General features: G+C 42.4%; 1 protein-coding gene across 11 annotated transcripts in view; it reads right to left on the bottom strand.

Moving 5' to 3' along the window:
- MARK3 (microtubule affinity regulating kinase 3) overlaps positions 1-20332 on the bottom strand; it is a 117013-nt gene that overhangs the window by 15989 nt on the left and 80692 nt on the right. For 9 of the 11 annotated variants that reach the window (XM_070775803.1, XM_070775805.1, XM_070775804.1 and 6 more), the window contains 7 exons: positions 13091-13147; positions 9382-9618; positions 9104-9223; positions 8752-8851; positions 8115-8227; positions 7447-7600; positions 2943-3160 (listed from right to left, as the gene is read on the bottom strand). In XM_070775803.1, coding sequence (XP_070631904.1) covers positions 2943-3160; positions 7447-7600; positions 8115-8227; positions 8752-8851; positions 9104-9223; positions 9382-9618; positions 13091-13147 — 999 coding nt within the window. The remainder of the gene's footprint in view (positions 1-2942; positions 3161-7446; positions 7601-8114; positions 8228-8751; positions 8852-9103; positions 9224-9381; positions 9619-13090; positions 13148-20332) is intronic. The other 2 variants (XM_070775806.1, XM_070775812.1) reach the window with 1 other exon arrangement.

The raw sequence follows: 20332 nt of genomic DNA, 5'->3' as shown, positions 1-20332 counted from the left end.
GAAAAAAAATTTTTTTAATAAATAAATAAAACAGATAAATCTGCATGATCTTGGATCTGACAAGAGATTCAGATATGTCACACAGGGCAAAGGACAGAATAGACATTTTTCCAACGAAGGCCTACTAACAGCCAATAACCATATGAAAAGATGCTGAATACCACTGGTCATTTAGGAAATGCAAATCAAATCCACAATGAGATACCACTTCACATGCACTAGGAGAGGTACAATCAAAAAAAAAAAAAAACTAGAAAATAACAAATATGGCAAGAATGTGGAGAAACAAGGACGTGAATATGTAAGGACGTAAAAAAGTGCAGCTGTGGTACACAAACTTGTACACAAATGCTTATATCAACATTATTTATAATAGCCAAAGGGTAGGAACACACTCAGTGTCCATCGACACATAAGGAGATAAACTGTGGCATATAAAAAGGAATGAATTCATCCAACAACTTGGATGAAACTTGACAATATTATGGTGAGTGAAGGAAGTCAGACACAAAAGGCTTGTGTAAGTGCACGTATATGAAATGTCCAGAAGAGGCACATCTACCAGGAGAGAAAGAGGTTAGTGGCTGCAGGGGCTGGAGGAGGGTGGACTGGGGAGGAACTCCTCAATGAGCACAGGGCGTTCTGCGGTGTTTGCGAACTAGAGAGGCAGAGGCTGAACGTGCACCAGATGTGCCAAATAAATGCTTCAAATGGTTAACTGTATGTAGGGGAACTTTACGTGAACTTCACATCAATTTTTAAAAGTTAAATACTTTCAAAATTTTAAAAAAAAGGAGAACAAAAGTCACGGCACAACTTTTATTAGATAATTTAAAAAAAAGATTAAAAGGAGCCACCTTTACCACAGCATGAGCAGGTCGTGTATAAGGAAACTGAAGACAAATGGGAGAAAATTAAAGCAACATACTTTTTTCCTTTATAAATAAATATGAGTGGCTAATAATGCTTGGGATATATTTTCAAAAGAGGATGTGCTAATGAGTAGAGCCAAGGAACAGACGTTATGAAGGCAAGGAACAAGTTTCTTTAAGGCTGGATTTAAACTGCAGGGCTATGGAATGACGATTGAAGTCGAAATAAAAAGCCTTTCCATACAGTGTTTATTCCGATGAAGCACAAGGTCAGCGGACAGAGCAGACAAGACTCTCTGGGCTCCTGTATGAGCCCCTCCCCAGAACAGGACAAGGGAGCTGCACAAATACAGGATCCTGACTCTGGGGTTTCTTTAGGGTTGGAGGAAGGCTGTGTCACTGTTAACTTTCAGGGAAAATGTGATTACAGGATATCCTTAAAATTGTTCATTTTCTGCAAATTCTTATCAAAATTACTTTTGGAGTCTTCTATTAAAATAAATAAGTCATGGGGATGCAATATACAGCATGGTGACTATAGTTAGTAATACTACATTGTATATTTGGAAGTTTATGACCAACCTAGGAGAAGGCTATGGCACCCCACTCCAGTTCTCTTGCCTGGAAACTCCCATGGACAGAGGAGCCTGGTAGGCTGCAGTCCAAGGGGTCGCTAAGGGTCAGACACGACTAAGCGACTTCACTTTCCCTTTTCACTTTCATGCATTGGAGAAGGAAATGGCAACCCATTCCAGTGTTCTTGCCTGGAGAATCCCAGGGACGGGGGAGACTGGTGGGCTTCCGTCTGTGGGGTTGCACAGAGTTGGACACGACTGAAGCGACGCAGCAGCAGATACCATATTGAAAAGCAAAGACATTACTTTGCCAACAAAGGTCCGTCTAGTCAAGGCTATGGTTTTTCCAGTGGTCATGTATGGATATGAGAGTTGGACTGTGAAGAAGGCTGAGCGCCAAAGAATTGATGCTTTTGAACTGTGGTGTTGGAGAAGACTCTTGAGAGTTCCTTGGACTGCAAGGAGATCCAACCAGTCCATTCTGAAGGAGATCAGCCCTGGGATTTCTTTGGAAGGAATGATGGTAAAGCTGAAACTCCAGTACTTTGGCCACCTCATGCGAAGAGGTGACTCATTGGAAAAGACTCTGATGCTGGGAGGGATAGGGGGCAGGAGGAGAAGGGGACGACAGGGGATGAGATGGCTGGATGGCATCACTGACTCGATGGACGTGAGTCTGAGTGAACTCTGGGAGTTAGTAATGGACAGGGAGGCCTGGCGTGCTGCGATTCATGGGGTCACCAAGAGTCGCACATGACTGAGCGACTGAACTGAACTGAAGAGAATAAACATAAGTTCTCATCACAAGTAAAAAAAATTCCGTAGAGTGCTAAGAAGAGTGATTATTTTTTTAGCTCAGAGAACACATTTCAATCCATGAAAAGTTTCTGAAACTGAACAGATTAAATTTAATAAACACTACCTAATCTCTAGGGAGATTTTGTTAAGTGCAAGAATGAAGAGATGGATTTAGGTCAGTAGTATAATTTTGGACAATTACCTAACTTTTCTTTGATTTCTTTGCCTTAAGATTCAGCTGACACATGGAAAAGCACTCGGCAGGGTGCCTGGCACAAGATTAGGGCTCAGTCAATGTTCTGTATTGATAGAGCCCTTTGACATGCTGGGCCAACACCGTGTTCCTGCCTTGCAGTTAGACCTCACAGTGTCCTGGACAGAATCCGTCAGCTGTGACCACCTGTCTGTACTGTCACCATTGCTTTTATTGATTTCCTGTCAGACTGTGCGGTCTTTCCATCTCTCAGACATTTTTGGAGTAACTATAAACAGCCCCTGACATGAAGGATCTCATCCAGTGGGGTGGCGTGCATGCAACAAGAAACATCTGCAACAAAGCTAGTGACCCCACATGGTGACACTGTACACAGGGGCCCAGGGGGCAGGGCTTTGCAGGCAGAGAAGAACAGAGGAGCAAAACGTCGTGTCATTTCAGTCCTACACTCCCAGGCAGGTCATACAGCCCAGCAACACTTACACTAGGGACAGTGGAGCTCTTCTTCCGTTCAGGGATATCCGCCTTGTTAGGATTACTTGCGTTCCCAAGCATGGGACTGGCTGGAGCAATCCCCTTTCCTCCAACAGCACTGGCACCTGGTTTCCGGGAGGGAACTCCGTCTTCTTTGAGGTCACTGTCTGCAGTGCTGGTCTGACTCCTTTTTGGATATGCCACAACTGAAGGAATAGCTGGTCCAGCTAAAATAAAGAATTCACTTTTTAAAATTCAGAGTATTTTATCTTCTGAATATTTTTAAAGTTTTATATTTTATCTTATGAAAATAAACTTTATAAGATGATCCAAGATTTATATTCATCTAATATAAAACAGTAAAATCTTCTAAGATGATTCCCATTCATGTATGCTTTCCCTATGCAATGAATTCAATTTAAAATTTTACTTACTAGTCCCCAACTTTCTAAAAGTGTTTTGTTTCTTTTTTTTAATTAGTAAGCTTATATAGTTGTCCTGAAACATCTTCACAGGGTGTTCCTGGACAGATAAGTATGCACACACATCATGCAGAATAACTGCTTCACCTGGTACATCTGAGTGAATCTCATCCTTTTTGTACAAGAGATGCCTTCACCTTTTGGAAAAGGACAGTACAGATTTACAGGCCATTTCTTCTGACACTTTATCTTGCATCTTTTTTAAAGCACTCATGCTCATCTAGATAAACAGGAATTTGAGTCGATGAGGAAAGGCAGCACAAGCAGAGGAAAGCATGTTCCTCATGCAAGTGACTGGGAGGGCATGGGGTGTGGGTGCCGCAGCTCGCGCCTGCTCCCAGGAGGGTGCTTAGGGACATCATCCAGAGACTGTGATGACACAGGAGAGCTGGCGTTCAAAGGATTTTGGAAATGAACAAGGTAACTTGCATGTTCATTATAATGTCCAGTGGTAATCTTAAGACATAGCACCAAATGCTCAACATTTATGTTGAGAAAAGATTTTTATATACTTAGGTCTATTAATGGATGGAAGGGGAAGGGAGGGACTATGAGTTTGCGTCACTGTCCTCTGACTATACACACAGGATGGGCAAACAACAAGGCCTTACTGTACAGCAAAGGGAACTATAGTCAATATCTTGAGATAAACCATAATGGAAAAGAGTATAAAAAAGAGTGTATATTTATGTATAACTGAGTATACATAAATACATTCTGTACAGCAGAAATTAACACAACATTGCAAATCAACTATATTTCAATAGAAAAATAAATCAATAAAAAAATAGGATGAAGTGGGGTACAGAAAAGCTACCTCTTGGACAAAAATCTAAATGGTAAACCTAGAGAATTCCCGGGCAGTCCAGTGCTTAGGACACTGCACTTTCACTGCCAAGGACTCGGGTTCTATTCCTGGGTGGGGAACTAAGATTCCACAAGCCACTCAGTTTGACCAAGAAATAATAAATATATAAACAGTAAATCTATTTGGAAATGAATTAAAAATGAACAGAGATTTGATTTCACTTGTGGGAAGAGAACAATTAAGCTCCCAGTTTGGCAATTTTAACATATAAAACAAAGAATCAGCCAAATGTAAGATGATACTACCCTTAAAACTTATTTTTATTCTCACTATCATGATACATCCAATGACATTCTAAACCTTTACGGTTACTATATCAATTTGTTTTCAACATCTATTATTTTGATTAAGAAAAAAAATTTCTTTTCATTTTAGGATTTGGGATTGTGCGTGGAGATGGCTGTTGATACAGCCCACTGACCTCATTCCTTCAAACCACTCCAGCTTTACTTGCATTGTGTGCAGTGTATTCAGTTCTACACACTTTAATCACACATACAGATTCATGTGTTCACCCTCTGCCACGACACAGAACAGTTCTGTCTCAAGGATTTTGAGGGCAACCCTTCAGAGCCACCTCTATTCCACAAGTCCCTTTCCTAAATCCTGGCCAATCTGTTCTCACCTCTGTAATTTCCTCATTTCAAGAATGTTATATGAATACAGTCAATGCAACCTTCTGAGATTGCTTCCCCCTACTCAGCGTAACTCCCCCAAGATCCTTCCAAATTGCTGTATTTATCAACAATTTGCTCCTTTTCATTGCTGAGGAGTGTCCCATGTTGTGTTTCATATCACACAAAAAAGTAACCGTTCCTTTTTAATTTTTTAGGGGCAAAGGGGGGTGTACTGCGCAGCTTTCCAGATCTTAGTTCCTTAACCAGGAACTGAATCTGTGCCATGAAAGTGCCTAGAGTCTTAACTAACCACTGGACCACCAGGGAATTCCCCCAAATATGACTTTTATGTAGTCAAATTTTTTAAGTCTTTTCTTTTGTGGCTTTTAGTGTTTGGGGCCATAGTTGAAAAGACCTTAACAAGTCCAAATTACAAAGAAATTATCTCATTTTTTTTTAACATTTTTCTGGTTTCTGTTTATATATATTTACATCTTCATTTCAATTGGAATCCAACCTTGCGTAGGATGTGAGAAATGGATGCAGTTTTTTTTTTTCTGATCACTACCAACTACCCCAATACCATTTATTAATAGAATAGTGAGTCTTCAGCATTTTTTTTTTAAATAAAAGAATCCCTTACACATCTGATGAAGAGCTCCCTTCCAAGGAAAAAATATACACACGTGGCAGCAGGGTGGGGGGGGGTGTTCACACAGGGGACCCAAACGAAAAACACAAAGAAAATTTGTTACCATTTTACAGAAGCAGGCATATATAAGTCAGTGGCATTGAGAGCTAGAGGACAAGAGGAGAGATGAGGGTGGGAGGCTGAGCTGGACTGGCCAGGCTGCCTGCCGCACCTGGATGTGCTTTACGAGACCCCAGTACTTGGAACCTAGCCCATTCTTAGCACTTATATGAACAGTGCCAGAGGCATAATCAATTCTTCTTTTATTGCTGACCACTATCTTCATCCCCAAAGACAGTAAAAAAGAATATGGAATCGGGTCTGCAATCTGTGTACAGAACTTCCTGATATGTTCCTTTGTGAATTTTTTTAGTATTAAAGGCTCCAAGAAGGCAGGATGACCATCACCACACAAGCAGCGCGACAGCGGCAGTGGTGGGCTAGTGGGCTGAGCCCGAGCCAGGGCCAGGAGTGCTGGGTCCTGTTGCGAGCACTCCACTTCCATTTAACCCCAGAAAACCTGGTGAGCAATCTTGACCTATTTCTTTATTGCCAGTACGGGGGGGTTTGGTGATCTCTTTTTAGCTCTACAATCTTCTGAGCTGGGAAAAGGGCATTACTAATCCAGACAGATTCTGCTTAAGGAAGAATGAACTTACTAAGACAGTCATTAGGGACATGAGAAAACTAATACCAGGTTTCTTCCAGGATTTAGGAACAATTCTCTTTATTTAAATTCAGAGCAACACGTAGGCATTTCGCTAATTGCTCTGTACCTAGTACACAGAAAAACCCCTCCTTGCTAGCAACGAATATGAACACAAAAGACTGAGACCCAGATCAACACTTGATTTACAAATGCCATCTGCAAAATTCTGGCATCAGACAGGCTCTGAGCTCTCAGTTTCAGCCTGGAAAACAGCAGACGTGCAGACAGCTTACTGACAGCATCAGTAAGCAGTACAATGTGCTGCTTCAGCCTAAACCACACAGAGGCACTGGCAGCAGGAAGAGAAATGGAAACCAAGCAAACAGTCATCACTTTCGGCACAAAGCCAAAGCTGTAGACACCTGGAATACTCTGTACAGTTCTAAGTGCCAGCTCTCAAGGTGGAAGAACACAGGAGGACAAAGCCCAGGGAAGGGAAGTGAACTGAACAAAGAAATGAACGAGGATTCCATGTGAGGATGTATTTTTAAAAGTCAGGACTAGGCCAACATAAATTTGTGCACTGGAATTAAAGGAATTAACACGTGAATAAATGCACATCTGCTAGAGTCTCTGGATTCCAACAAACGGGACTGCCTTGAAGGCAGAATAATTGGCACGTGTGGTAAGCATCCTTTTGGGTCCTAAGTCTCACGAAAGATTGACTCTATGGTGAAAATGTAAGAGTGAGGGTGTTTAGACACGTGGACAGTTAAGAGTGTGGTCGAGAATGACCTGAGTCAAAAATTTAAACCAATTAAGGCAAAACTGGTGTACTATACATTTTCCAGGGCTGTGCTGTCCATGGTGGTAGCCACTGGCCACATGTGGCTTTATAAATTTAACTTCGACAAAACTGAAAATCACTTTCTCCGTTCAAGTGCTTGATAAATTCCCATGTGGCTCAGGTTTCTACCCAGCCAGGCCTTGTCAACCCAAGACTAAGTGTACCAAGGAGTGTACCAAGTTGAGTGTACCTTGGTACATTGAGTGTACGAAGGACTGCTTTGCAAGAAATGCTAAGAAGGGCAATCAAGCAACCTTAACCCCAGGAGGCCATAAGCAAAAGGATGCTTGGCAATGTCAGGAGGCCTCTTGGTTAACGGGAGGCCTGGAACACACTGGAACGATCTCAAACTTACGCACCGTGGTCACTGTAACGCCTCTGCTTCTGGCTTGAAGAGACGCTTCTCTGCACTTTGTGGTGAGGAGACTGGCCAGTACTGTTGTTGAGGTCACTGCTTGGCCTAACCTTAGCAAGTGAAAGATTGCTGCTAGAACTGGAATCACTAGCATCCAGCTAAGAGAAAATGAGAAAAACAGAGCAAACCACAACACGAGCCCAAATGGTTTATTATGAAACTAAACTTCTCATAACACACAAACCTCTTACAAATTGTTCATTTAGAGAGAAAAACCACAGTGTACAAAAGAGACACCCTAAACTCAGGCAATAGTATTTTTCTGACTACTGGAAAAATTCACACAAGGATAGATATTTATGTCCTTCTAGGCTTTTTCAAAAAACTAAAAATGCTCTATTTCATCTGATACTTTACACCATTTTAAAAGTATCACTGACTACATAGGTTAACTTAACAAAAGCCAAGTTAATTAAAGTTTATTCTCTTAAAGCTAAAATAGTAGCTCATAATAGTCATAGGAGGTAAATTTGAAGGTAATTTGAAGTCATTTGAAGGTAAATTTAAAAATATCATCAATGTTATACACACTAAAAAAACCCAAAACTAATTATTACATGAGCTAATAATTCACAAAAAGGATATTATACATTTTTATCTGGTTATACTTACCTCTGAAGATTTTCTCCCCAACAATAAATATGTAGCTGTGATTTCATCATATTTCATCTTACTAAGAGATTCTTGAATTTCTTCTTGTGTATATCCCATTCCCACCATAATATCTAAAAGAAGGGCATAATACAGTTTATGGGTTTCCTTTGGTTAAGAAATCATTACATTACAGGGTAAACTAATTTCCTTCATTTGACTGAAAAGATCACACATTGTTCTAACATAAATGGGCAGTTGGCTTATTTCTGAGTTACTGAGTACTATTACAGGGCCTGCAGATAACTTCCTAAATATGACAAAACATATTAGCTGCTTCATGTAACCTACATTTATCCCAGTTATAATCCCCGTTTTGGTGGGTTGTGTCCCACTCTTGTGATCCCATGGACTGTAGCCCACCAGGCTCCTCTGTCCACGGGATATTCCAGGCAGGAACAGTGGAGCAATTTGCCATTTCCTTCTCCAGGGGATCTTCCCAACCCAGGGATTGAACCTGGGTCTCCTGCATTGCACGCAGACTGTTTACTGACTGAGCTACCAGGGAAGCCCATCCCTGTCTTAGGTGTACACATATAAGTGAAGGGAAAAGTATGTTACTTGCACATACACCAGCATGCAGGCACAGAGTAATTACCTATTCTTTTCTGGTCTGAGATGTCCAGTTCTGGTTCAACGAACGGTTTCAGCTCATCATCCTCATGCCCTGCGTTGATCCACCTGTCCTTCATGATTTGCTGAAAGGTGAACTGGGTCGTTAGCAGTATAAATGAAGCATTCTGATAATCACAATATTTAGGGAAATTTATTCTCAACATTTCATCAATTATGGTTCAAACGATAACTTTTTAAAAATGTCTCAATCTTGTTTAAAAAAAAAAAAAAAAAAACCCAGGATAGTATTCAATATGGCATACAAACTAAGCAAAATTCTAAAAATACGTTTAAAGACTCTCCACTGTTGTTCTTTATTCCACTTATGTGATTACCTCTAGAGTGCCTCGTTTTATTGGATTTAGCACCAGGAAACGTTTGAGAAGGTTTTCACAGTCTGTGGACATGTAGAAAGGGATTCTGTATTTCCCTCTTAATACTCGCTCTCTCAGTTCCTTTGGGGAGGTAGAGAGGAAAGAAAACTACTAAGTCAACTTTTAGGTTAAAAAAGAACCCAACTCCCCCACTGAAACAACACTGACACGTTAACTCTAATCATTTGACAAAATCCTTTAAGCTTTTTGAAGAACTAGGATGAAACTGCTTCATATACCTTTAGGTTCTGCCCATCAAAGGGGAGCGACCCGCTGACTAGAGTGTAAAGAATGACGCCGAGGCTCCACACGTCCACTTCCGGCCCATCGTATTTCTTGCCCTGGAAGAGCTCTGGGGCCGCATACGGAGGACTGCCACAAAACGTATCCAGTTTACTGCCAACAGTAAATTCATTGCTAAAACCAAAGTCAGCTATTTTAATGTTCATATCAGCATCTAACAATAGATTTTCAGCCTAGAGGGAAAACATCAAGACAAAAATGAAATTTAACAAAAAAATATAGTGAACTGTGAGAGAATTAGGCATTTCATAAAACCTTTCTGTAATGATATAAACTTAATATATCCTAATGAATAAGAAAACATTCTTTCTAGAGAGAAAAAAAAAGATAATTCAGAATACCTAATGTTCTAGCATTAACCACCAACAAGAGGTGCACGGTACAGTGGTCCCTCGGTCTTCTGAGGGCACTGGCTCGGGCACCGTGGACACCATCCTCCACCATCATATAAAACGGTCCAGCCAGCCAGCCCTCCTAAGCCACAGATGCAGAACCTGGGGGTATGGGGGCCCAACTGTATAGATCAATTCCAGCACCAATTTAAACAGCAAATGTTCATGACAAAACAATATTGGAAGAGCTTATTCAGCTAAGAATAAGGGGCTTTTAAAAAACAGATCCTTCTAAGTATCCTTTTAAATGGACAGTCACATTTTACAAACACTGCTAAATAAGGTGTATAATGGCTATTACTGAGAACAGGGGCATCCTAAACTTCATTTAAGACAGAGATCACAGTCATGCCTGCTTGTCTTAAGAGACATTTAGGCAATTATACACCAGGTGTTATATTAGTGTCTGGATGCACAGACAGACAGGGTCCTGCCCTCAGAAAGCTCACAGTTTACAAAGGGAGGGGAGGAAAAACCTGCAGCTATACTCCAGGCCCCCAGTGCTGTGACCGAGAAGAGGGGAGTGGTGGGCCCGGCACTGAGAGGTGCGGTCTGGCTTCCTAACCAGATGGACTGAACCACTGCAAGGATTAGGTGATGGCAGTGGATGTGTCAACGTGAGGGATTTCAAGCACAGTAACGGTCTGAAAACCCAGAAGGTGAGACAGAACATGGTTTGCTCAAGAAACTGAAAGGCAGAGTACGGTAGAGAGGGCTGCGGACACGGCTATGGCTGAATTACAAATGGCTAAGCGACTTGAATTTGGCAGTAAGGAGTTCATGATCTGAGCCACAGTCAGCTCCTGGTATTATTTTTGTTGACTGTATAGAGCTTCTCCATCTTTGGCTGCAAAGAATATAATCAATTTGATTTCGGTGTTGACCATCTGGTGATGTCCATGTGTAGAGTCTTCTCTTGTGTTGTTGGAAGAGGGTGTTTGCTATGACCAGTGCATTTTCTTGGCAAAACTCTATTAGTCTTTGCCCTGCTTCATTCTGTATTCCAAGGCCAAATTTGCCTTTTACTCCAGGTGTTTCTTGACTTCCTACTTTTGCATTCCAGTTCCCTCTAATGATGGCATCTGGTCCCATCACTTCATGGGAAATAGATGGGGAAACAGTGGAAACAGTGTCAGACTTTATTTTTTGGGGCTCCAAAATCACTACAGATGGTGACTGCAGCCATGAAATTAAAAGACGCTTACTCCTTGGAAGCAAAGTTATGACCAACCTAGATAGCATGTTGAAAAGCAGAGACATTACTTTGCCAACAAAGGTCCGTCTAGTCAAGGCTATGGTTTTTCCAGTGGTCATGTATGGATGTGACAGTTGGACTGTGAAGAAAGCTGAGCACCAAAGAATTGATGCTTTTGAACTGTGGTGTTGGAGAAGACTTTTGAGAGTCCCTTGGACTGCAAGGAGATCCAACCAGTCCATTCTGAAGGAGATCAGCCCTGGGATTTCTTTGGAAGGAATGATGCTAAAGCTGAAACTCCAGTACTTTGGCCACCTCATGCGAAGGTGGCCGGCCCCCAATCCCCCCCAGCATCACAGTCTTTTCCAATGAGTCAACAAGAGAAGGGGACGACAGAGGATGAGATGGCTGGATGGCATCACTGACTTGATGGACCTGAGTCTGAGTGAACTCTGGGAGTTGGTGATGGACAGGAGGCCTGGCATGCTGCGATTCATGGGGTTGCAACGAGTTGGACACGACTAAGTGACTGAACTGAACTGAAGCGACTTATATTCAGGAAGTTTAGCTTTTTATCCTAAGGGCAATGGGAAGCCACTGAGAAGTCATTCAAGCAGGGAAATGACAAGTTTTATTTGTGTGTGTGGTTTTTTAAAAAAACATTTATTTACTTATTTGGCTGTGCTGGGTCTTAGTTGTAGCATGTGGGATCTAGTTCCCTGACCAGGGATCAAACCTGGGCACCGAATGCAGGAGGCCCAGAGTCTTAGCCAGTGGACCTCCAGGGAAGTCCCACAACAATCTTATTTGTGTTTTTAAAGGACCATTCTGGTTGCAGTGTAGGAAAGAGGCAAAATTGGAAGCAGGGAGGACCAGGCAGGAGGCTAGTGCAGTGATCCGGCCCTGGACACCAGGGGACTAGAACTGGACAGTGCAAGTGGGGACGGAGAAAATCACACTCAGGAACACGCAGGGAGCAGCAGCAGGGACCTGAGGACCGAGGTGGCGTCAGAGCAAAGGAGACAGAGGCACCTGGGGTGCATCAGTCGCCACAATGAGAAATACAAATTTAAGTTTAGCAAGGGAGAGTTTAGGTATCTAACGTGCTAAATCAAGCTGCCTGGGGGTTGCTGAGGAGCTGTCCTTCTGTCAGCTGGACACTGAGTCCTGGAAGAGAGCTCTGGGTGCAGGAACAGATCTGGGGGTTAGCAAACCAGAGGTGATGGAGTGAATGTGAATGCAGCAAGGGTGGGTGAACAGAGGAACAAGCGAATCAGTAAACAACAGTTATGTGAGGAGAGAGAAGAAGTGATCACCAAGTTAACAAAGAATCTAGACAACGTTTAGAGAAAAATGGCTGTGAAGGTGAAGAGAATAAAAGGGTATATTGGGAAGAAGAACTGGGGTGGGAGGTTCTTAGGTAGAAGAGGGTGTGAATGTAAGCATGTTTTACACATGCTGCTATTGAGGCGCCAGCAGAGACAGGAGGTGAAGAAGGAGGGGTGGGAGGAGACAGCAAAGCAGCCTGGGAGGGAGGGACACAGATCCTGAACACCAGAGGGGTCAGCAGCAGTGCTGTGCTGTCCTGTGACAAGAGGAAAACTCTGAAAGGTCAAGGGTGGATGCAGGTGCAGCTAAGCTGAGGGCCTGCTGGGAAACAGGGAGTTTCTGCCTGCTGTTTCTATTTTCTCTGTGCAGTAGGAAACCTGAGCCTATGCCAGGAATGTGGGCAAAGGCGGAGAACCGTGCAGTCGGTCTCAAATAGCCGCTGCTGTTAATAGGAGAGAATGCTGACTAGGGAGACAGAAAAGGGTGAGGGCAGCACTCAGCATGCTGTCCAGGGGAAAGCGTGCATTTCTGGGAGTGCTCAGCTGTTGGGTGGTGGGTGATTTTTCTCCAGAGACCAACAATAAGCTGCTTTAACTAAAATGGAAACTAAACCTTAGGATTCCTTCTGAATTTACTAACACAATCTAATGTATCCCTCATTTGTGTCGTGAGCAGCAGGAGCTGAACACACACAAGGAAAGCGTACACGAGTAAGGGCACGTGGCTCACCTTGAGGTCTCTGTGAACGATGCGCTTCTGGTGGCAGTACTGCACTGCAGACACAATCTGGACAGGAGAGAGGCAAGGCCATTAACCGTCACCGACGCAGACTCACGGTCAAGACAGAAAAACACCTCTAATGTCCACATACGCAAAGCACTCAGTGGGCACTTCAACGGCTGTGTAGATCTCTACAGATAATTTTCTTATGCTTTATACCTTTCAATTTGGAGAGACTGAGGGGTGAGTGCAAGAAGAGCTAGGTGAGGCTGTTCTCTCCAGTTTTAACTATAAAGTCTCTTCTCAGGCCCTGTCCCTCAACATTCCAGTTATTTCTAAGTGTGGTGCTGGGGCCCAGCAAACCACTGGGACCCAGAGCCCAGAATCAGAAGGCTCTCCACGCCCACGCCATCAGCTCACAGCCCAGCTGGCAGCGGCAGACCCTCCGCACCAGGTGTGTCATCAGGCTGCCTCTCTTCTGCCATCCGCTCCTGACAACACTCTCCTCCTTTTGGCTAATGTAGGTTCAAGGGCAGCAAAAATGACTTCACCTCTCTAATGACCAGTGTCCTCTTTCTTAAAATGGAAGAATGAATGTTGTAATGCATGTGAACTACAAACTATTAAAACTATTATGTGCTTTATCAATAAGAATCTCTTCTACACTTAGCAAATGATATCCTTTTATTTAGCCAACTTTTGATTACTCCTGGGATTAGCACTGTTATTATTCCTATTATTTTCAGCTGCACAGCACAGCTTGCAGGATCTTCGTTTCCCAACCCTAGGGATTGAACCTGGGTCCTCAGCTGTGACAGTGCCAAGTCCCAAACACTGGACCGCCAGGGAATTCCCTGATTGGCACTGTTAAATAACTGCTCTAGAAATTTAACAGTTACTACCAACTTTCAAGACTCTTATCCTGAAACTTTATAAGCTTTATTAAAGTTTTATATGATTATAAAAATTTTAGGAAATTCAGAAAGTACATACAAGAATATGCTTTTATAACCATCAAAGGCAAAATGAAAGGAAAATGATATGAAAAGGCAAAATAATAGGATACTGAAAGAGGAACTCCCCAGGTCGGTAGGTACCCAATATGCTATTGGAGATCAATGGACAAATAACTCCAGAAAGAATGAAGGAAGGGAGCCAAAGCAAAAACAATACCCAGTTGTGGATGTGACTGGTGATAAAAGGAAGGTCTGATGCTGTAAAGAGCAATATTGTATAGGAACCTGGAATGTCAGGTCCATGAATCAAGGCAAATTGGAAGTGGTCAAACAGGAGATGACAAGAGTGAACGTCAACGTTCTAGGAATCAGCAAACTAAAACGGACTGGAATGGGTGAATTTAACTCAGAAGACCATTATATCTATTACTGCGGGCAGAATCCCTTAGAAGAAATGGAGTAGCCATCATGGTCAACAAAAGAGTCCAAAATGCAGTACTTGGATGCAATCTCAAAAACAACAGAATGATCTCTGTTCGTTTCCAAGGAAAACCATTCAATATCACAGTAATCCAAGTCTATGCCCCAACTAGTAATGCTGAAGAAGCTGAAGTTGAACAGTTCTATGAAGACCTACAAGACCTTTTAGAACTAACACCCAAAAAAGATGTCCTTTTCATTATAGGGGACTGGAATGCAAAAGGAGGAAGTCAAGAAACACCTGGAGTAACAGGCAAATTTGACCTTGGAATACGGAATGAGGCAGGGCAAAGACTAATAGAGTTTTGCCAAGAGAACGCACTGGTCATAGAAAACACGCTCTTCCAACAACACAAGAGAAGACTCTACAAATGGACATCACCAGATGGTAAACACCAAAATCAGATTGATTATATTCTTTGCAGCCAAAGATGGAGAAGCTCTATACAGTCAACAAAAACAAGACCAGGAGTTGACTGTGGCTCAGATCATGAACTCCTTATTACCAAATTCAGACTTAAATTGAAGAAAGTAGGGAAAACCACTAGACAATCAGGTATGACCTAAATCAAATCCCTTATGATTATACAGTGGAAGTGAGAAATAGATTTAAGGGCCTAGATCTGATAGAGTGCCTGATGAACTATGGACTGAGGTTTGTGACACCGTACAGGAGACAGGGATCAAGACCATCCCCATGGAAAAGAAATGCAAAACAGCAAAAGGGCTGTCTGGGGAGGCCTTATAAATAGCTGTGAAAAGACGAGAAGTGAAAAGCAAAGGAGAAAAGGAAAGATAGAAGCATCTGAATGCAGAGTTCCAAAGAATAGCAAGAAGAGATAAGAAAGCCTTCCTCAGCGATCAATGCAAAGAAATAGAGGAAAACAACAGAATGGGAAAGACTAGGGATCTCTTCAAGAAAATCAGAGACACCAAGGGAACATTTCATGCAAAGATGGGCTCGATAAAGGACAGAAATGGTATGGACCTAACAGAAGCAGAAGATATTAAGAAGAGGTGGCAAGAATACACAGAAGAACTGAACAAAAAAGATCTTCACGACCAAGATAATCATGATGGTATGATCACTGACCAAGAGCCAGACATCCTGGAATGTGAAGTCAAGTGGGCCTTAGAAAGCATCATTACGAACAAAGCTAGTTGAGGGGATGGAATTCCAGTTGAGCTATTTCAAATCCTGGAAGATGATGCTGTGAAAGTGCTGCACTCAATATGCCAGCAAATTTGGAAAACTCAGCAGTGGCCACAGGACTGGAAAAGGTCAGTTTTCATTCCAATCCCAAAGAAAGGCAATGCCAAAGAATGCTCAAACGACTGCACAATTGCACTCATCTCACATGCTAGTAAAGCAATGCTCAAAATTCTCCAAGCCAGGCTTCAGCAATACGTGAACTGTGAACTTCCAGATGTTCAAGCTGGTTTTAGAAAAGGCAGAGGAACCAGAGATCAAATTGCCAACATCTGCTGGATCATGGAAAAAGCAAGGGAGTTCCAGAAAAAACATCTATTTCTGCTTTATTGACTGCGCCAAAGCCTTTGACTGTGTGGATCACAATAAACTGTGGAAAATTCTGAAAGAGATGGGAATACCAGACCACCTGACCTGCCTCTTGAGAAACCTATATGCAGGCCAGGAAGCAACAGTTAGAACTGGACATGGAACAACAGACTGGTTCCAAATAGGAAAAGGAGTATGTCAAGGCTGTATACTGTCACCCTGCTTATTTAACTTATATGCAGAGTACATCATGAGAAACGCTGGGCTGGAAGACGCACAAGCTGGAATCAAGATTGCCGGGAGAAATATCAATAACTTTAGATATGCAGATGACACCACCCTTATGGCAGAAAGTGAAGAGGAACTCAAAAGCCTCTTGATGAGAGTGAAAAAGGAGATTGAAAATGTTGGCTTAAAGCTCAACATTCAGAAAACGAAGATCATGGCATCCGGTCCCATCACTTCATGGGAAATAGATGGGGAAACGGTGGAAACAGTGTCAGACTTTATTTTTGGGGGCTCCAAAATCAATGCAGATGGTGACTGCAGCCATGAAATTAAAAGACGTTTACTCCTTGGAAGGAAAGTTATGGCCAACCTAGATAGCATATTCAAAAGCAGAGACATTACTTTGCCAACAAAGGTCCATCTAATCAAGGCTATGGTTTTTCCAGTGGTCATGTATGGATGTGACAGTTGGACTGTGAAGAAAGCTGAGCACCAAAGAATTGATGCTTTTGAACTGTGGTGTTGGAGAAGACTCTTGAGAGTCCCTTGGACTGCAAGGAGATCCAACCAGTCCATTCTGAAGGAGATCAGCCCTGGGTGTTCTTTGGAAGGAATGATGCTAAAGCTGAAACTCCAGTACTTTGGCCACCTCATGCGAAGAGCTGACTCACTGGAAAAGACTCTGATGCTGGGAGGGATTGGGGGCAGGAGGAGAAGGGGTCGACAGAGGATGAGATGGCTGGATGGCATCACCGACTCGATGGATCTGAGTCTGAGTGAACTCCGAGAGTTGGTGATGGACAGGGAGGCCTGGCGTGGTGCAATTCTTGGGGTCGCAAAGAGTGTAACACGACTGAGCGACTGAACTGAGCTGAACTGAACCATCAGAGATGACATTTCCTGTTATTTTGGTGTATTTGCTTCAAGTCTTTACTTTGGTATTATATACGTGTACTTAAATATATATGATTATATACATACAAAAGTGGGGCCATAATGAAAATACTTCTTGTTTCTCCAAATCATCAACTTTCAGTTGTAAGCAACATGCACCTAACTATACTGGACACAAAAACTCAGAGAGGGCTGATCTCCTGGTTGATATTGGTTCAAAATAAGCAGCAAGGACACGCTGGGCTGGGTTTGGGAAGGATGCCAGAGTCAAGGCTTCACTAAGCAGCTTCCTACTTTATAAAGTGAATACGAAGATTAGACCCACTCACAGTCACCTGCTGCTGCTGCTAAGTCGCTTCAGTCGTGTCCGACTCTGTGCGACCCCACAGACGGCAGCCCACTAGGCTCCTCTGTCCCTTGGATTCTCCAGGCAAGAATACTGGAGTGGGTTGCCATTTCCTTCTCCGATGCATGAAAGTGAAAACTGAAAGTGAAGTCGCTCAGTCGTGCCCAACTCTTAGCGACCCGATGGACTGCAGCCTACCAGGCTTCTCCGTTCATGGGATTTTCCAGGCAAGAGTACTGGAGTGCGGTGCCATTGCCTTCTCCCACAGTCATCTAGAGGCCCACAAATCCTGTGGCCAAGACACCAGCTCTAGAGCATCTGTTAGTAACGACGCTGCTCCATTCTGGCAGCATGAGAACTGGGAAAGTGAAATAGATTTGTTTCCCCAAAGGAACAGGTTTATTGCCGAGGACACAATTTTATCTTACTTCTTCTGCCTGATCCAATTTTCCCTGTCTCTTCGCCCCCGCCCCCCTGCCCCCATAGTCAGATTTCTCTCATAGGTTATTTTCAAATTCTACTTTTGAACCAGATGTGACACTTTCGTACCATTTCTCAAAGAGAATTTCTCTTCTTTTACCTCCAAACAGTGCAAATGCCACAACAACTTGGAAGTACTCAACTTTAAATTATTGCTTTTTCACATTCTGCTTTTAATGTAAAAGTAGTTATTTCTATGGAAGGCTGAGAACCTAGGTTGAGTCTCAGGTTAAAATAAGAATGCAAGCCTAATTCACTTCTGGTCACACATGAAAAAGTAGACGTAGTAACACAAGCAACCCATCAAGGAAGAGCGAGGAAAGAAGATGGAGCCAGGAATCTATTCTTCTTTGGAAAGAAAAAACTAAAGCAGCATAAACAGTGATTAGGATGAGAGTGGTGAAGGAGGTGGGAAGAGGAAAGACCATCTGCTGATGAATATGGAAAGAAGGGCTTATTTCTGGCAGAAAACAGATGAAGCACAGTGTACTCTGTGTGTGTGGCATACCTTTGTCTTCGCTGTAAACAGGAAAACTTTCTATTTAGTCAAAGTAATGAGGACTTAAGTTTTTGGATCCTCCAATAAAACAACAACAAAACCTTTTGGAAAGCATGGCAATTAGAAACAGAAAAGTGGAGGTACCAATATCATGCCTGACCTTTCCAGGTTTACACAAGTGGACTTAAGGAAACATGGTGGCAAGGAGAAAAGCTGACATTAATTATAAGCACTGTAAATCAAGGCATTAACTGTGAAAGCACATAAACTATCTTTCCTAGACCAACTAATAGATTCCTCAACTACATACTTCAGAATCTGTGCTGGAAATTTTTAAGATAAAAAGCTGTGTGACAGGACTTCCCTGGCACAGTGGGTGGGAATCTGCCTGCCAATATAGAAGACACAGGTTCGATCACTGGTCTGGGAAAATCCCATATGCTGTGGAGCAATTAAGCTCCTGAGCCACAACTACTGAGCTGGCAAGCCTGCAGCCCGTGCTCTGCAATAACAGAAGCCCGAGCACCACGAGGAAGAGTAGCCCCCATTCACCACAACTAGAGAAAGAAAGCCCGAGCTAAGCAATGAAGACCCAGCATGGTCAAAAAATACAAATAAAAAGTGATAAATGTCCAAGTCCCTTTGACAAGTCAGATCCTACCTGGAAAATGGGTGAAGAAAGAAGAGAGGAGCCAGAGATCGGAGCACCACACTGCTTCCCTGGAGAAGGTCCAGACTCACATCTGATACGAGGGCTGGCAGGAGCCCTTCCCTCACAGTCAATAAATCACACTCACATAAACACTTGCAAGTCACACTCATCTGAGTGGGAAGAAATTCCAGTTTTATGAGGCAAAAAAAATCTTGATTTTCAGGTGGCCAATTTATAAAAATTAAGAGTACAGATACGGAAAGGGCCAAACAGACTTGTTTTGTAACAAAGAGAAATTTGAGCTTCCTTCCATAGACCACAGAATAAAGTGGTATCAAAACTGGAAAGGACTTCAGAATTAATCAAAGAGAACTTCCTCTTTTTAGAGCTAGAAAAACTGAGGACCAGAAAAGTTAAATGATGGTTAAAGTCTGATATGTAACAGGTTTTAATTCAAAGTACCATTAGGATGTCTTAAGATTTTAAAAGTAAATTTAAGCAACAGCAAAAGTTAAGACACTTATTTATAAGTCCTTATCTGTAAACACTAGACTAAGCAGATCAAAATCTTGAAAATCAGTTAAACCTGCCTTTATAAATATTGTGAAACCCTTAAAGACTCCTACCTATACTTCCACCTTAACAACCTTACATGTGAATAAAACAAAAATGTTAAGTTTCTAAAAGAAATGAGGCTATACTGCCATTTACATACAGAACTTCAAACTATGGGAGGATAGTTAGATAATAAAGTACCTGCCCTTCCTTTTACCTGAATCTGAGGTGGGCAAATTATGGCCTGTAGGCTGAATATGGCCCACCACTCGTTTCTGCGAAGAAAGTATTGTTGGGAACACAATCATATGAGTGTATTCATCCAGATATTGTCTAAGCTGCTTCTACGCTACAATAGCAGAATTAAATAGTTGCAAAAGACTGTATGGCCTACAAAGCCTAAAATTTACTATCTGGCACTTTACAGAAAGAGTTTGCTGATGCCTACTCTAAGTAAGACCACACCATAACGATTAAGAATTTTAGTTTGGAATCACAGGTCCTGGCTCTGAATCAATGGAAGGTCTGCTATTTGCCAGGCATCAAATTTTGGGCAAATTATGTAATCTTCCTGTGCCTCAGCTTCCTTATCTTTAACAAATGAGCACAATGATCTTTTGGGCTTCCCTGCTGGCTCAGAGG

The sequence above is a fragment of the Bos indicus genome, chromosome 21 (genome assembly GCF_029378745.1).
Source record: "Bos indicus isolate NIAB-ARS_2022 breed Sahiwal x Tharparkar chromosome 21, NIAB-ARS_B.indTharparkar_mat_pri_1.0, whole genome shotgun sequence".
In the NCBI taxonomy this organism is placed as follows: domain Eukaryota; kingdom Metazoa; phylum Chordata; class Mammalia; order Artiodactyla; family Bovidae; genus Bos; species Bos indicus.
Note: the sequence above shows the minus strand (reverse complement) of the source record. Positions and strands in the feature narration are given on the sequence as shown.